The sequence below is a fragment of the Caretta caretta genome, chromosome 1 (assembly GCF_965140235.1).
Source record: "Caretta caretta isolate rCarCar2 chromosome 1, rCarCar1.hap1, whole genome shotgun sequence".
In the NCBI taxonomy this organism is placed as follows: Eukaryota; Metazoa; Chordata; order Testudines; family Cheloniidae; genus Caretta; species Caretta caretta.
This window is the reverse complement of record NC_134206.1, coordinates 249596423-249614156: the sequence shown is the minus strand read 5'-3', so window position 1 is coordinate 249614156 and position 17734 is coordinate 249596423. Positions and strand designations below refer to the sequence as shown.

The window sequence follows — 17734 nt, the reverse complement described above, 5'->3', positions numbered from 1 at the left end:
ATGTACGGATGACTAGAAATTAGCCAGAGGACTAGACAAAAGAGATTTTTTACCTTAACAAAGAAGAGAAGCATAACAGAGCTCAGTAACTATCCTTTCATCTCCTTGGTATCACATGCAAGCAAAGTTATGTGCTACATAATCAAGGATCTCATGAAACAAAGGATAGAAAGAGAACTACCACTGCAATGTTGGTTTCAGAGAGGGCTGAGGCACCCCTGACCAAATAGCGAATATCCATCACATCACTGGAAAATACAGCGAGTACAAGCTCATTGATCATGGGTTTCACTGACTACAGAAAAGAATTTTGCCATCTGACATGACCATCTTTGGAGGATACTGGCAGATATAGGGATTCCAAAGCATCTCATTTAAATTGTCAGAAGTCTTTACCAACAACAGCAGACCACAGTGCGAACAGCAGTAGGAGACGGTATGTTGTTTTCCACTGGGCAGGGTGTGAAACAGAAGTGTTTTTTGTCCCAAGCATCTTTAACATAAATGCAGAATTTATTATCAGACAAGCCGTTTGAAGGTTTTGACAAAGTGGAAGGAGTTGGGATTTCCACTGGTGGACACCTCTTAACCAATCACAGATATACTGATGACATGATACTCTTTGCTACAACCATCAGTGCAATGCAACAAATGTTGGAGTCTGTAAAAACAGCTTAATGAGGACTATTGACAGTTCCTGAATGTGATGAAAACAAAATGCATGTACATTGACAGGACTAAGAAAAACAGGATGCAAATGTACATTATGATTAATGGACAAACTGTAGAGGCAGTAGATGAATTTAATTATTTGGGATCATATATATCCAATCAAGGAGGCTCTTCCAAGGAAATCACAAGAAGACTAGGGATGGATCAGCTAGCTATGGCTTCCCTTAGGAAGTGTGGGGGGAAAAATATGGCATCTCAAAATGTATGAAGGTGTATCTGGTGAATAACCTAACTGTTTCCATAACAATTTATGGATGTGAATCGTGGGAAATTACAGCTGCTGACAAGAAGAAAATGGAAGCTTTTGAAATGTGGTGCTGGTGAAAACTCTTGCATATCTCCCCTAGAGGGGGGGAAAAAGATTAATGCCTCTGGTAGAAATACTATTGGTGAGAAGCAGACCCAGATGCTGGAAATCAACGGATACAAATTTATGTACTTTGGTCACATTAGGTGTAGAGATGGAAATAACCTTGAGAAAGTTATCATGGATGGCTTGGTGGTGGGTCATCATAGTAGGGGCTGACCACTGAGGAGATGGATAGATGGTGTGTGGCAGATCACTGGGAGGTCACCACTATAGGCTGAATCTCTATGATTAGAGTCCTCCACTGAGCCCTAAATGACTCAGCACCATTCCTTCCATGATAACCCACCCATGACAATAAACTTGGAGCTGTGGATAAAGCAGCACTAGACAGTGCTCTACCTCCTTCCGTGGCCACTGGGCCAGTGAGCAGCAGGCAGGGGAGACAGTGTGGGTGTGCGCACACACACGGCTAGGGAGGGGCTGGCAGTGCTCCCTCCAGCCACAGAGCAAGAGGCAAGGACTAGCCAGAGCCACTGTCATAAATATAAAGGGAAGGGTAACCACCTTTCTGTATACGGTGCTATAAAATCCCTCCTGGCCAGAGGCAACATCCTGTTACCTGTAAAGGGTTAAGAAGCTCAGCTAACCTGGCTGGCACCTGACCCAAAGGACCAATAAGGGGACAAGATGCTTTCAAATCTTTGGGGCTGGGGGGGGGAGAGAAGGCTTTTGTTTGTGCTCTTTGTTTACGTGGTTGTTCTCTCTTGGGACTGAGAGAGGCCAGACAGAAATCCATCTTCTCCAACCCATCCCAATCCAAATCTCCAATATTGCAACCAGTAAAGGTAAGCCAGGCAAGGCGGATTAGTTTCTTTTGTTTTATGTGAATTTTCCCTGTGTTAAGAGGGAGGTTTATTCCTGTTTTCTGTAACTGTAAGGTTTTGCGCAGAGGGGGATCCTCTGTGTTTTGAATCTGAATACCCTGTAAAGTATTTTCCATCCGGATTTTACGGGGATGACTTTTTTACCTTTCTTTTTTTAAAATAAAATCCTTCTTTTAAGAATCTGACTGATTTTTCCATTGTTCCAAAATCCAGGTGTTTGGGTCTTTGATTTTGTAACCAATTGGTTAGGATATTATTCTCAAGCCTCCCCAGGAAAGGGGGTGTGTAGGGCTTGGGGGGGGGGATATTTTGAGGGAAGACGTCTCCAAGTGGTCTCTTTCCCTGTTCTTTGTTTAAAACGCTTGGTGGTGGCAGCATATTGTTCAAGGACAAGGCAAAGTTTGTATTTTGGGGAAGTTTTTAACCTAAGCTGGTAAGAATAAGCTTAGGGGGTCTTTCCTCCGGGTCCCCACATCTGTACCCTAGAGTTCAGAGTGGGGAAGGAACCTTGACAGCCACCAGCTCAGCCACAACACCCCCTAACTGAAGGTAGGAAGCAGCCAGCTCCCCCTCCCAGCCCAGGGCAGGCAGCAGCTAGCACTGAGTCTGCCATCCCAACCATAGCTCTCCACTCATTCCAGGATAAGCCACAACCAACAGAGCTGCTAAAGCCACCTGGACACCAATTCAGGGGTATGCCAGAGCCAGCCAGAAACAAATCAATTCCCAAAGTTTGTTTCATGATGCAGCTTAGTCAGTTTGGATGCCAGTAATCAGGACGTTGGTTGTCATTTATGCAATGCAATAACGCAATGCATAGTCATTGTCAGACATGCAAGTTAAGCTATTGTGTCATTTGCTTACTATTTATGGGCTTAGACCTTCAGCCCTAGCAGGTATGCACAGAAAGACTGTGTTCCCAAAACCCCAGGCCCGATTTCTGCTGCTATCACAATGAATAGAGATAGACAAGAATATGTAACTACAATCTTCAGAGCTCAGAGGAACAGCCGTGTTAGTCTGTATTCGCAAAAAGAAAAGGAGTACTTGTGGCACCTTAGAGACTAACCAATTTATTTGAGCATGAGCTTTCGTGAGCTACAGCTCACTTCATCAGATGTTACATCTGATGAAGTGAGCTGTAGCTCACAAAAGCTCATGCTCAAATAAATTGGTTAGTCTCTAAGGTGCCACAAGTACTCCTTTTCTTTTTGCGAATCTTCAGAGCTGGAACTGCTGCAGAGGGAATGAAATAATGCAGACAAGTATCTAGTCACACCCTTTGGCTTTGTCTTCTCTAGGAAAAGAGGTGTGTTTTAAACATGTAAGCTAACATGTTAACAATCGTTAAAATCTTAGTGTCAAGTAGTAGTCTTAATATATTCGCTGGTCAAGTTAAACCATAGGCTCCCCCCTAAGGTTTACTTTTATGAGCCAATGTGTTAAAAGATGTTAATGAGTGTTAGCAATACACTTTTCTCCTAGTATATACATGACTTTTGTGTTTGAGACCTCACACATATGTAGGCTGCACATAATTATTTTGAGTGATGTGATCCAAATCTAGAGTAATACTACAGCTTAATTTTTATCAGGCAAAACCTGACTCCAATGGCCTGCAAAGGAAAGGGTTTAAACATTCTGAGTTCTGCTGGGCTAGCTCCTCCAAATCCCACACTCTGCTCCCACATTTTCCCTAAGAGAATCAAAGTCTAAGTGATGAACATGGGTGCATAAGCCACAGGCTGAAATTTGTTCATATAACATGTTTGTCTAATAATTTTGAAGAACAGAGTTGTAAAAATTAAAGCCAGAGCAAAGGGTGAAATTTTTGGAATAAATTGTTTGCTATGAACAGTTCACCCAGCTGTATCTAGAACACAGGAATGAGAGAGCTGCATTCAGTCTTCTTGGGAAAGCTCATGGTACCATAGTCCATGGTAGCAAACATAACAGAACAAATAAATGATGGGGCTACAACTGAATTTTTCCAAGAAATCAAAGTACACACTGAGAGGTGACAAATGCTTTTAGCTGATTGGTTTTTGTCTATCTAAAGGAAACATTCTGTGGAATTTCTGTCAGGTCAGTGCTCTCAGCTAAATCTGTTGTGAAGTTGAAACTGTCCCTGTCAAATGTAATCCAAAACAAATTAAGCCTAGTGATGGAGCTCTCAGCAACTGCCATGTCAGATTCCTGGCCCCTCATTCTCCAGGATGGTAGCTCATGGAAGGTGTGTGTGTGAGAGGAGTTCCTGTGTTGTTAACGTTGAACCTTCTGGCTAGCGAAGGAAAGTGATTAATAGGTCCAAAATAAACCCCTTTCTCACTTGTAAGGATGGTCTTCACAATGTAGTGCCCTGAATGTGGGGAACAAAGGGGAGTCCTCCAGTGGGACTAGGAGGAGACAGTCACTATCACCATAAAAACCCCTTTCCCACTGATTTAACACCGATCTATCAAAGTTAGGCTCAATGTGGCATCAGTGCCATGGGTGCAAACTGACATTTTTCTTGATGTTCCCGACTACCTTGAGAAGTCATTAGCTGGAACAGCACCTTCAGTCATGCAACTGCCAGACAACTAAGCTGAGGCCTGTGCGATACAGGAAGTCAGACTAGATTATTGTAATGATCCCTTCTGGCTTTAACATCTATGAAACTACCTCTGGAACAGTCAACTTGGCCACTCTGGTCAGAGTCCTCCAATCTACCAACTATCAGCTAAGGAAAGGTACTAGCCTGAGAGCCTTGGAGATTGAAACCCTCTATTTATCCACAGAATAGGTTCAGCATGGACAACATTGGTGTGAGCGTCCCTACTAATGTGCCTCAACGCTGTTCTTTACCACCTCTATGAGGCGAGAGGACAGTTTATTCCCCATGCCCATCCTTGGTCTCTCTGCTGACACTGCCAACAGGTGAGATGCTTAAAGTGCAAGTCGCATGGTGGGGGCACAGGTTCACTAGCTCTTGGACTGAGGCCACAATATTGGAATGTGCTTTGAGAATGGAAGAGAGCTTGGTGAGCCAGGGTGTCCAGGTGGTATCCCTGCCATGCCATGGTGTGATGATGCTCCTTGAAACAATTCTCCTTTTGTGGGAGTGGAAGGGAGCCAAGGGTGGAGCAGTAAGAACAAAAAGCAAACTGTGAGGACCTCCAGTGTTTGTGCTGCACAAACTTTGGAAGATGCTAGCAGTCTGGGTTGTAACTAATCATTTGGTGGCATACTGTTTTACTCACACGCTGAATCCATGGTGCATCATTTCAATTGGTGCCGAGTAATGTTTATGACCTGAGGCAGCTTGAAACCTAGTTTTCCAGAGGCGAATAGTGAAAGCATATTTAACCCTTTTGGAGCTGGCATCAGCCTGTGGGCTGCTCTGACTTATGCTACTGGTGGAGGATTGGTGTAGCTGAGTGCTGCTCTGCTCTGAGTTCTGCTCAGGCCCCTGACACACCCCTTTTGGCAGGGGCACGTGTGTCTGTGTGTGGGGCGGGGGTGGGGGGGCGGGGAAGGAGAGGAACTGGTACAGCAGCCACCTCCTTTGTGTTTTTGCCAGCAGGGAATTCCCTTCCACAAGGGGAACATGAGATGTGCTACATCTCCTAGTTGAACAGTTCTGTAGCCATATTGTCTTTACAGTGGCCATCCATATTGTTCACTTCAGCTGCATAGATTTCAGGGTCATTGGAAAAAGAGAGTACTCGGTTTGGTTTTTTTCCACAAACATTGTCCCCAGTCAGGGCTGGCCCTAGACCAAATGGTGCCCCAGGCAAAGAGTGTATTTGATGCCCCCTTTCCATTTGTTAAACTTTTGAATACTTTATTTTTTTATTGCATTTGTAGCCCATTTCACTACTTTGATGCTCGATTTGCATGCATGAATTATCCCTGTCATATAAGATGATAAATTTGCATGCTAGGATCTGCAAATTTGTTATTCATGCCATATATAAGCAAATAACTTTTTTTTTTCTCTAAGCTTATAGAAACTTTTTAATTTTAGGAATAACTAAAATGTACTTACATCAAGTCATCAAACGTGTTAAGCACGGCAAACAAAGCAACTTTCTTTTATAGTGTTGCGCAGATAAGAGTTCAATAGCTATCTCTGGCATCTCATTAAATATATCCTTTATTAGTTGCTATCTACACCCTTCAAGTTTTAAAACACAAGTACATGTTCACAATTACACAGGAAAAGGTTCATAATATTGCAGCTGGGCTCTCACTTCATGTTGTTCTTATATCTCACTGACTGACTGGCAAGATCCCCTCCCCTTACATGCCTACAAGGGCATGGCTGACAGCATTCCAGGAGGTTCAAGAAAAATGTAGTTCTCAGAAAGTCTGGAAGGTTCCATGAGCTTCTACAAAAATCCAGAACATTCTAGGTTTCAGAGTAGCAGCCGTGTTAGTCTGTATTCGCAAAAAGAAAAGGAGTACTAGTGGCACCTGAGAGACTAACCAATTTATTTGAGCATAAGCTTTCGTGAGCTGCAGCTCACTGCATCTGATGAAGTGAGCTGTAGCTCACGAAAGCTTATGCTCAAATAAATTGGTTCGTCTCTAAGGTGCCACGAGTACTCCTTTTCTTTTTGAGAACATTCTAGAAGGTTTAGTGAAAAATAAATCCACATACGGAATATCGGAAACATGTTACTTCAAACACTCTATTTTCCCTTTTGTAACTAACAACAAAAACTGCACGCTGGGCTCAGCGCCCCCCAAGCCCAATACCCCAGGCAGTCCTTGGGTTGCCTGCCTGTAAATCCAGCCTTGGCCCAGTCACTTGAACTGAATGTGAATCTCTGTGAGCTGTAGCAATATTAAATCTTTGTGCGTCAATTTGATGGGGTGGAGACACCTCACTCAGTGGATGGAAAGGAGAGGGTTAAGTCTCTTTTCTCTCTGAAAAGAAAAGCCACAGTTGTGTGCCCTCCTGAGTGCAGGGATTTTCAGGGAGCCTTTCATGAGGGAAGTAGTTCTGGGCCCAGTTGTAGTGAATCATGTCATCCTCCCAGGGTACTAGAGGATGAGTGTACTCAGAGGACTTGGAGGTAGTTTGCATTACGAGCTAGACCATCTGTGAGGGTAAAGGGAGCAATCTCTCTTGTGACGTACTTAAGCACTGGTGTCACAAAGTCATCTTTTTGTTGACTGTGTTTAGAGACTTGGACAAAGGAAACCCTTTTGGATGTTTAAGGGTGAATTCTCCTCTCACCAGTTTCACACCAGTGCAGTTCCATTGACTGCAGTGGAGTTACTCAGATCTACACTTGTGCAAGCAAGGTCAGAATGTTGACTTGAGTTTGTCTCTGACTACAGGAAACTTTTTGTAAATTTGACCAGGAAATCTTGAGTGGACCTTATTACAGCTCATCTGCCCTGTCTATCAGACCTGAAGAAGAGATCTGTGTAGTTTGAAAGCTTCTCTCTTTCACCAACCAAAGTTGGTCCAGTAAAAGATATTGCCTCACCCAGCTTGGCTCTCTAATATCCTGGGACCAACATGGCTACAACAATACTGCAAACAACTGTCTGTCAGTGATCGTCAGTAGAAGGCAGTCACAACTGCACACCCTTTCCACAGGAAGTGTGTTCCACCAGTTGTCAGTGTTGTACAGTCTGAAATAATTCAGGTGTGTCAGGCAGTTAATCAAATGTGGTTTTGACATTCTGAACTACATTCTCTGTAGTCTTCTAAATTCTGTAGGCACAGAAAGAATGTACTGATATGGTGTTCTACTTGCCTAACTATTGCCAATTTTTTTCATCATAAATGCTGTATATCTTAGTTAAACAATTACCACTGCAAACACAGGCCTTTGTTGAGGAACGCATTCCTGTTCAGGACAACAGTTAAGCATGTGCTTAAATCTTATGGATGTCAATGGGACATAAGCACGTGCTTAAGTGCTGCCCTGAATTGAGGTCATAGTCTCTTTCTTGCCTTAGGGTTTGACGCTGTAAGGTGCTGAGAGCCATTAACTCTCAATGACAGCAACGGGAATGGAGGGTGCTCAGCATCTCACAGGAAGTTAGCACAGCCCATTAGTGTTGATTGCATTCCTTTAAACATAGTATTCCATTTATTAATATCTTTTTTCAGTTGTGAATCTGTGTTCCTTGCTGCTGCTCTAGGCAAGTCTTCTCTCTGGATAGGTATCAGATAACATGAAGATTATTTCCAGACAAATAAGCAATTTCCATCTTTCTGCCAAAACTTCTGAACCATGAACATAGCTGAGCAAAAGCGGGTAGAATGTTTTTCCAAATTAGCATGAAGACGTTAAGATCATCACTAGGAAGGTTGAGATTTTTTTTTTAAGACGATCTTTCCGTGGTAGCTTTCTTTTTTTAACAACTATTCTTGGTTTGAAACTTTCATTCTGGGCATACATTTGGTGCCCAGATGGTGCAGGCACGCACAGAAGCCCATCACGCTGTCAGGGCAGGCAGATACATATGTAAATATTTTGCCTTTTTCCCCTATAATGTTTGGCTTTGTCGAATCTAATTGCTCTCAGAGGCAGAATGAGAAGAACACTTAAGAAAAGCAAACAGTGAGGACCTCCAATGTTTGTGCTGCACTAACTTCAGAAGATGCTTACAGTCTGGATTGTAACTAATAATTTTGTTGCATAACATTTTATTCACACTCTGAATCCATGGTGCATTGTTTCAGTTCATGCCAAGTAACATTTGTGACCTGAGGTAGCTTGAAACCCAGCTCAGAGGTGAATGGTGAAAGCATATTTAACCCTTTGGAGCTGAAAGACAGGACTCTTGGCATCATGTGTTTAATGCCTTTTAAGTTGGTGTTAATGGTGGGTGTTCCGTTCCTGGCCCTGGTACGGGGTTGCATCATTTTCTCATTTGTTTTATTGGTGTATGGCTTATTGCTTTATTTAATGTATTTTTCTATCATTTGTTGAGTATCAATCAGAGAGGCAAAAGTTAGCAAAGTCTGTCTGTCTCTCCTCTGAGTACTGAAATGAGCATGGTCAGTGACACTGAGAATACCTACTTATTTATTAAGGACCTGATCCAAAGCTGTCATAAATAGAAAGGGAAGGGTAAACACCTTTAAAATCCCTGCTGGCCAGAGGAAAAACCCTTTCACCTGTAAAGGGTTAAGAAACTAGGATAACCTCGCTGGCACCTGACCAAAATGACCAATGAGGAGACAAGATACTTTCAAGGCTGGAGGGGGGGGAGAAACAAAGGTTCTCTCTGTCTGTGTGATGCTTTTTCTGGGAACAGAAAAGGAATGGAGTGTTAGAACTTAGTAAGTAATCTAGCTAGATATGCGTTAGATTCTGTTTTGTTTAAATGGCTGATAAAATAAGCTGTGCTGAATGGAATGTATATTCCTGTTTTTCTGTCTTTTTGTAACTTAAGGTTTTGCCTAGAGGGATTCTCTATGTTTTGAATCTGATTACCCTGTAAGGTATTTACCATCCTGATTTTACAGAGGTGATTCTTTTACTTTTTCTTCAATTAAAATTCTTCTTTTAAAAACCTGATTGCTTTTTCATTGTTGTTAAGATCCAAGGGTTTGGGTCTGTGTTCACCTATGCAAATTGGTGAGGATTTTTATCAAACCTTCCCCAGGAAAGGGGGTGTAGGGTTTGGGAGGATTTTCGGGGGGGGGGGGGGGGGAGACGTTTCCAAGCGGGCTCCTTCCCTGTTTTATATTTATTAGACGCTTGGTGGTGGCAGCAATAAAGTCCAAGGGCAAAAGGTAAAATAGTTTGTACCTTGGGGAAGTTTTAACCTAAGCTGGAACAAATAAGCTTTGGGGGTCCTAAGCTTGCAGGTCCCCACATCTGTACCCTAGAGTTCAGAGTGGGGAAGGAACCTTGACAAAAGCTCATGGAAGTCAAAGGAAAGTTGACTTTAGTGGTCTTTTGGTCAGATCCTAATTGCTTAGCAAAATGGTCTGATGAAAGAAATGGCCAGGGAAAGGGATGTAGGAAATCCTACTGGCATTGCAACTATCCTTGCATCGCTGAACTAAGTGTTTCTGATCAGAAGCAAATATTGGCTAAGGCATCAGTTGTGGGGAACCTGTGGCTAAAGCAAACTCTTTGCTTCCATGGGCATTACCTTCATTGAGAGGTTCCTCAGGAGACCAAAGCTTGCCGTGGGGATGATTGTGGGTAGAGGGGAATGGCTATAAAAAGAAAATGTAGTACCTCCATGATCAAATAAAAAAAAAAGTAGTATCCCGTACAGCTGCCTTCCATAGGGTGCAGATGAAATCTCAGCTATGTAATAAATAGGGCACAATGCCGGCCATTCATGTTTGAGTTTGACGTTTGTCATTTTTTGGTCATGGGATGTCACTGCATTCTGCTTCTGTTCTAATCTATTCCAGTTCTTCTACCATATGCATCACCGTGATATCTGAGCACCTTCCAGGGGTACACTAAGCTGCATCACTATCATCTGTCATGTGTGGTTCTCTCGGTCTCCTTCCTCTTCCCAGGGGACAAATCATGTGAGCATTGTTTTTTACATTGTAAAAAACAATGCTCACATGATTTGTCCCCTGGGAAGAGGAAGGAGACCGAGAGAACCACATATATAAACACATTGCTCTGTTTAACAACATTTTATTTATTTTTCTTTTTGTCCGTCACAGGAGCAATTGATCAGTGCACGTACATCAAGTACCATTACTCCTCAGCAACAATTCCCAAGAACCTCACCTACAACATCACCAAGACAATCCGCCAGGATGAGTGGCATGCCTTGCGTAAGTGTCTCATCTTTTTTCTTCCTTTCCTCTAGTGTGCACATAAAGTGCAATAGTAACCAGTAAAGGTGAACTGGGGCTTTGGCAGACAACCCAATCAGAGACATCTCATGTGGATAGTTGTCAAGGCAGAGAAGCCAATTTGCTGCTAGCACCCACAGCTCTGTGTATTTCTTTGGGTGACTGGAAATTCTGCATTAGCATGGAAAGCATTAAATGTGTGTGGGGGTGGGGTGGGAGGAACATTCATATGCAGAGGTTAGTATTGAATTAAATATGAACGTGAATAAAATAATCAATTTTGTAATTCTTAATTCAATAAAATCTTTTGAATTTGCATTTTTCCCATGCATTTCATGCTGCTGCAAAATTTCCAGCTTCCAGCAGCATTCAGTACTAGCACATAGCAGAAATTGGTAGGTTCTGTCATGGAATATGTGGTTCTACCCCCAACCCTGTCTCTTGGGTGGGAGGCGCTGCTCAGTGACACTGCTTGCCTTTGAGGGTCTAGGAAAAGAAATGCTGCTCTTTAAAGGCACGGGGAAGGATCCCAGCTTCTGGTGATAATTGTGGCCTTTGGTCATCAACTTGTAGCAGTGACTGAAGCAATAAGACATGACAGGGTTGGAATTGCCTGGAGATGCAGGGCTGGCCTTATAGATTCTCTTCCTCCTTATGGGCTTTGAGATGAACAGAGGGTTTTCACTGACAAAATGGAAGAATTAAGATTCATATGAAAGGGAAGATGCCAACAGGAGTGCATCCTCTTGTTATATATGTATATTGGATAGTGTGTTGTACTTTGGAAATTCTTCTCTATTTTGAGCAGCAGCGACTATCTCCTGTCACCACCTTCTGGGAATCTCGCAAATTAATACAGGAATTATTGTCTTTAAAAACATGTATCTTTAACTAAGCAATGTTTAGGGTAATGGGTCATTGTGAGGATGTACATGTATTTTCTTTCAACTGAAGTGTAATTGCTTACATGTTTGGCCATATTGGTCCCTTGGAGTGCTTCCCCTTTCCTGTTCTAGTGCTAAGCTCTGTGGGAGAATGTAAAGTGTCAGCAGCTGACTGGAATCTTTAGTAGCATATTTTCCAACCTCTGAAGAGGCAGTCTAGACACAGTGTTTACACATTTACATATCCAGTTTGGTCCGAGGCACTTTCAGGGTGAGGCTGTTGTTTATTTCCTCACTGTGGAAGGTACAGGGAATGTATGTGTGGGTGGGCGCACGTGCATCTGTGCATATTCCTGACCTAGATTTTCTTGATGCTTCATGAATCAGATAAGTGAAGGTAGATAGTTGTATGTGATTGAGATATGAATCTGTGTCCCTCTCAACAAAGGTGGAAAAGGAGAGGCACCCCTTGATAAATCTGTGTTGTTTATAGATCAATTTGTCTTATGCAGTGGCTTTAGATTTCAAAGTATTGGCTATGTGGGATTAATGCATAGCCACTAGAGGGTCTGAAGGTCACTGTATTTAACAATGAACTGACGCCATAGATAGATATATTTATGGTGTGGAGGTAGGTGTGTTTGTAACTTGCTACCTTATCCATTGACCAACTTTCAGTTTTAAAGGAGGGAGGTGTCTAGAAAAGCTCTCATTAGCAATCTCCTATCAGTTTTTTTTGGGGGCTGGAGGAGGTGTTCCCTCTTCAAAGAGCTTCTGGAATCTTCATTAGGTGGTCACTAGCTTAGGCAATACAATAAGTTTACTCACACAAACCCTCTGACCATATCCCCTCTATACCCATGGACAATATATTTTACAGCTAGGCTGGTTTCATCCAGGTTACAGCCTCCAGTTCTGGGACAGGTTATGGTTCTCCCAGCTGTGTGGGGCACACAAAGAGACAGGCCATAGCAGATACAGGGGCAGGGCTTTATTAAAGATGGTGTCCATGCGAATGAGGATGGTTTGATGGAGTCGCCTCTCCTTTTTCCCTTCCTATACCTGCTGGCTGATATCCTCAAAAGGCTATGGTAGCAATAGGCATAGAACCTACTTGATTAGAAGAGTTACTGCTGTCACAATATTTGGGTTTATACTTTGTTGACCCTTTGGCCTGTTACTCAATTTTTAATGTTTCCTTTGCCATTGTAGCTGGAAGCATGAGTTAATTTTTCAAGAGGACAGAAATGAACCATGAGTTAATAGGAACTTGGCAAGCCATAAAACAACCAACACCACTATTGTACCAAAGCTAGGAATCTATAGACATCATATTCATATATTAGGAGTATAAGTCTTGGCAAGTCATGCCTTTGAGAGACCTCCAAGCATTTGCAGGAGATGGATTGGTGAGTCAAAGGCAATGTTCCCTCTGAGGTTATGTCTATACTGCAGTCATGGGGTGTGATTGTAGCTTGAATAGACATTCCTGAGCTAGCTTTAATCTAGCTAGCTCAGGTACTGGAACAGTGAAGCTGTATTCGTGTGGGCTATCCCCATGAGTAATTACCCAGGGTTCCAGGCGGACTTGTACAGCTCACACTGAAGCACATGCTGCCACGGCTTCACAGCTCTTATATCTGAGCTTGCTAGACTAAAGCTAGCTCAGGTATCTCTGCACAAGCTAGTCATGCAGTATAGACACACCCATAGTCAGTACTGAATCAGTGCCCTAAGAAGCCCTGTGTGGGTGCAGTTGCCGTTTTCTGGATGAGTTATAAAAGCAAGGCCCTGATCACGTGTGCTCCTTAAAGACCCCATCTCCCTTTTTATATGAAAGGAGGTGTTAATGTCAGATGGACTCAAACTTTTGTGTAATTTATCCATCTCTCTTCATACGCTTTGTGAGGATTCTGATAAATTGGGACCTAGATCTGAACCACCCCAGATTTTAGCTGTGCAAAATAAAAACTCCCGACAATGATGTTTTGCTAAACCAAAACCGCTCCTGATTATAGCCATATCTAGTGTTGATGTCCTGTCCAAGTTTCAACTTTGTTAATTATGAACTGTCTTGCTATATTTTCTCTGCAATTTTAACTGGCTATAGTATTCTTCAGTCCCTGACCTAAATGGTTGTGCAGTATTAATTTGCATTGTTAAACAGTTCCACCCCAGAGGTGGCTACATTTGTGGAGGCTGATGTGATTCCTATGTAATTACTGGTTTCAGAGTAACAGCCATGTTAGTCTGTATTCGCAAAAAGAAAAGGAGTACTTGTGGCACCTTAGAGACTAACCAATTTATTTGAGCATGAGCTTTCGTGAGCTACAGCTCACTTCATCGGATGCATACCGTGGAAACTGCAGCAGACTTTATATACACACAGAGAATATGAAACAATACCTCCTCCCACCCCACTGTCCTGCTGGTAATAGCTTATCTAAAGTGATCATCAGGTTGGGCCATTTCCAGCACAAATCCAGGTTTTCTCACCCTCCACCCCCCCACACAAATTCACTCTCCTGCTGGTGATAGCCCATCTAAAGTGACAACTCTTTACACAATGTGCATGATTTTTGCAGGAAATGGCCCAACTTGATTATCATGCACATTGTGTAAAGAGTTGTCACTTTAGATGGGCTATTGCCAGCAGGAGAGTGAATTTGTGTGGGGGGGGTGGAGGGTGAGAAAACCTGGATTTGTGCTGGAAATGGCCCAACCTGATGATCACTTTAGATAAGCTATTACCAGCAGGACAGTGGGGTGGGAGGAGGTATTGTTTCATATTCTCTGTGTGTATATAAAGTCTGCTGCAGTATCCACGGTATGCATCCGATGAAGTGAGCTGTAGCTCACGAAAGCTCATGCTCAAATAAATTGGTTAGTCTCTAAGGTGCCACAAGTACTCCTTTTCTTTATGTAATTACTGTTTTGTAAAGGATTAAAGAGCACTAACTACATTCAGGTAAATTATTCTTATATTGCCTGATGTACATGAACAATACAAAAATATTCAGGGGCAAATAATACCTGAAAGCAAAGGGATCCATGGTTCAGCAATGAAGAAATTACTTGACAGTGGACATCCTAGGAAAGCACCTACTCTTGCATTTTTCACATTTAGGATTATTGTCCCAGAGGCAAAGGATGAAGAGAATAGGAAACTGGAAAGCCCTGAAAAGCAAAAAAGATCTTAACTCTCTTCAGGATTTTTTCTTTCCAATGGATATGCTTCCCCCAACCCACCCCGAATCAATCCAGGAAGTAGCACAATACTTGTGCTTCAGGTGTAATAGCAGTCTTACTTCTAGCTGTGCACATCTGACACAAGGAGTCCTGAGTTTGTTTTTGGTAGCTACGATCGGCAGAGGCCAGATTGCATTTTGTGGTGGACAGAGAAAGTATTCCATTGCTTCCATGGCTTCTCTTTCCATGGCTTCAGTCCAGCTCCAGGCTGTAGAGACCAAAAGTGATTAAGTGAAGCATGGGAAGTGAGTTGCTAGACTCAGTTCAGTTTCACATCTTTGAAACCAGCATCACAATTAGCATAAACAGAAAAGCCAAGAAGTGACTAGAGATTGAACTCCCGTCTCCCATTCAGTGCTGGTCCTCGCTAGTCAGGGTTGAGGGAGAGTGACCAAGTTGCATGGAAGAAGGCTGGGTTCTGGCTGCCTGTGCTTTCCTCATTCTATGGCTTCATAGAGGTACAAGAAAAAGAGGTAAAAGGTGTAGTTCAGTACTGTAGCTCTAACCTTCCTCCAAAATACACTCTGTGCCTTAGCCAGAGCCATAGCTCTCCCTTGCCATCTCTGAATCACTATGCTATGATTTCCCTTCCCCCTCAGATAGGGAAAAGATTGCTTTAGCTGGAGTTAGGAAGGAATTCTGTTGCTCTTGCTACCTTTGCAGCAGCAGCTCTCCTTGGTCTCATAACAGACTGTTAAGTGGTGGAGTGAGGGATAAATGGGCCCCTAGTGGTGCTCAGTAGCCCATTTTTCTCAACCCTGACAGCCACAACGGACTCTCCAGCACATTCCTCTTCAAGGGTGGGAGAGGGTGAGGGGTTATTCATTTGATACAGAGGACCCCAGTGACAGCAGTCAGCACAGTGAAGCATATACTCCTATAGCTGTGCTTTGAGTGATGCACCAGAAGAACCCAGGGGAGAGGCTGGACCCAGAGGAATGACTGAGGCCAATCTTTTCATTTTTAATTTTAGCATTTTTTTTCAATTCTGTTTGGGATTTTCCAGATAGAACCTTTACTTCAAATTGATTGCCTGTGGCCATGAGAGCCAGGGAAATAGAATGTCACTTCCCTGTAATCAGTGCCTCTCAACAGTCTCTTGTTAAATAGGAATGGCAGGGAGTGTGACTGTAGATTTGCCAGCTCCCCCTATCAGGAGATAAATGTTAGTCATTTTGTTTAATTGGACTGTCTGTACTAGCTGGGAGGGGAAGAGAAGAGGGAAGGAAAAGAACATTTTGTCCATCAACTTTTAACATGTCTCTCTGGAAAATCCAAGCATAGTGATAGGGCTGGGGTACTGTAAGTGTATTTACTAAATGCCATGCTGTGATTAAGGCCCTGTGTACTGCACAGCAAGGTGGAGAGGAATTCTGCAGTAGGGTCACTGGATCCTAAAGATCTTTGGCAACTTCATTTAATATTTTTTTAAAAATTTGAGGTTTATATTGCATTAAATCTGAAAATAGATAATCCAGTTAGGACAGTAGTCCCTGTGCTATTTATTTTAATATTAAATTCAGTATATGTTTGGTAGTGGCATACTTTGGTTTAGCTTAACTTAAGTCAACTGGGAACAGATTTAAGACAAAAGAAGTCTGATTTGACCAAAATAAGAGTGTCTACACAGTGGTTTGCACTGGTTTAACTAAACTGTTTTAAAATCACACCCTTTTTTGGTAAATCCAATAATAGTAATAATCATATGGCTGGCTGTTACAGGACAGATCCTCGGCTGGTGTGAGTAACTGGAGCTATCCCAATTTATACCAGCTGCAGATCTGGCCTTATATATTTTGCCTATCTTGAAAACTTCTGGAGACCTAAATCTGGTGTACAGCGGTAAAGTGCGTGAAACATTGTGGTTGTTTTGAAGGCCACATTCCATACACCAGTGAAACCACTAGGGAAAACAATGTATCCAGTTTGTGTGCCAGCTTGCCCTTCTCTAGTGCTGCTGAGGAATAAGGACCAGCATATAAATACCTCTTGTGGCACTCAGGGGCCTGGGGAGTAGCTATTCCTTTGGTTCCACCTCACAGGAGCAGAAACAAGCACCAGCTGACTGGTATGGCATTATGAGCCATCAGAAAGTTTTTGGAAATGGGATAATCAACAGAGAGCCTAGGATCTGGTTTGTTTCTTTGCAGCTTTTAGGTGTCAGCCACTGCTGAAGGCAGCATATTCAATGAGTTGGACAATTGAGGCCAGAGTTTCAAAGATCATTAGGCACCTAGAGATTCAGATAGATGCTTAGTGGGAATTAGGCACCTATCTGTATCTTTAAGCACCTAAACACCTTTAGAAAATCTGGTCTTCGTCTGCTCTGGTGTGGCTGCTCCTATATGTTTCTGTGTCCTAATCCAAGTCCACAAAAAATAGTGGATGAGGCCAGCACAACTATTTATGACAACACTTGACACGTCTATCTGTGAATCTCAACGTATTTTGTGAATATTAATGATTTAACATCCTACTGCCCCTGTGAATACCATCATGCTCATTTTACAGCTGCGGAACTGAGCCACAAAGAGGTTAAATGACTTGCCTAAAGTCATACAAGAAGTCAGTGGCAAAACAAGGACTAGAATCCAGGTCTTCCGAGCCCAAGGCCTGTGCTTTAGCCATAAACCATTTATATTTTATCCCAAACCTGCTCTAAGGAAGGCAGGGAGCCAAATAATATAGGAAAGGGAGGAGAATAGAGGAGGGGAAGAATTGTACTCTGATATAATTTTGTTTGGTAAGAAAATACCTTTTAAAAAAAACTACTCTGGTATGATGGCATTTTATTTTTGCCCTTCACTTCTATGGATGAGTCCTTTTGGTCTAAATGGCTGCGTGTGCTACGCTCATTTATTTCTTCCTTTTAAGATATTGTTATTCA

General features: G+C 42.6%; 1 protein-coding gene across 1 annotated transcript in view; it reads left to right on the top strand.

The window, feature by feature from the left end:
- The window catches only part of TMEM178B (transmembrane protein 178B), a 351973-nt gene that overhangs the window by 95299 nt on the left and 238940 nt on the right, over positions 1 to 17734 (top strand). The window contains exon 3 of the mRNA XM_048830548.2: positions 10580 to 10693. Within this exon, the coding sequence (XP_048686505.1) occupies positions 10580 to 10693 (114 nt within the window). The remainder of the gene's footprint in view (positions 1 to 10579; positions 10694 to 17734) is intronic.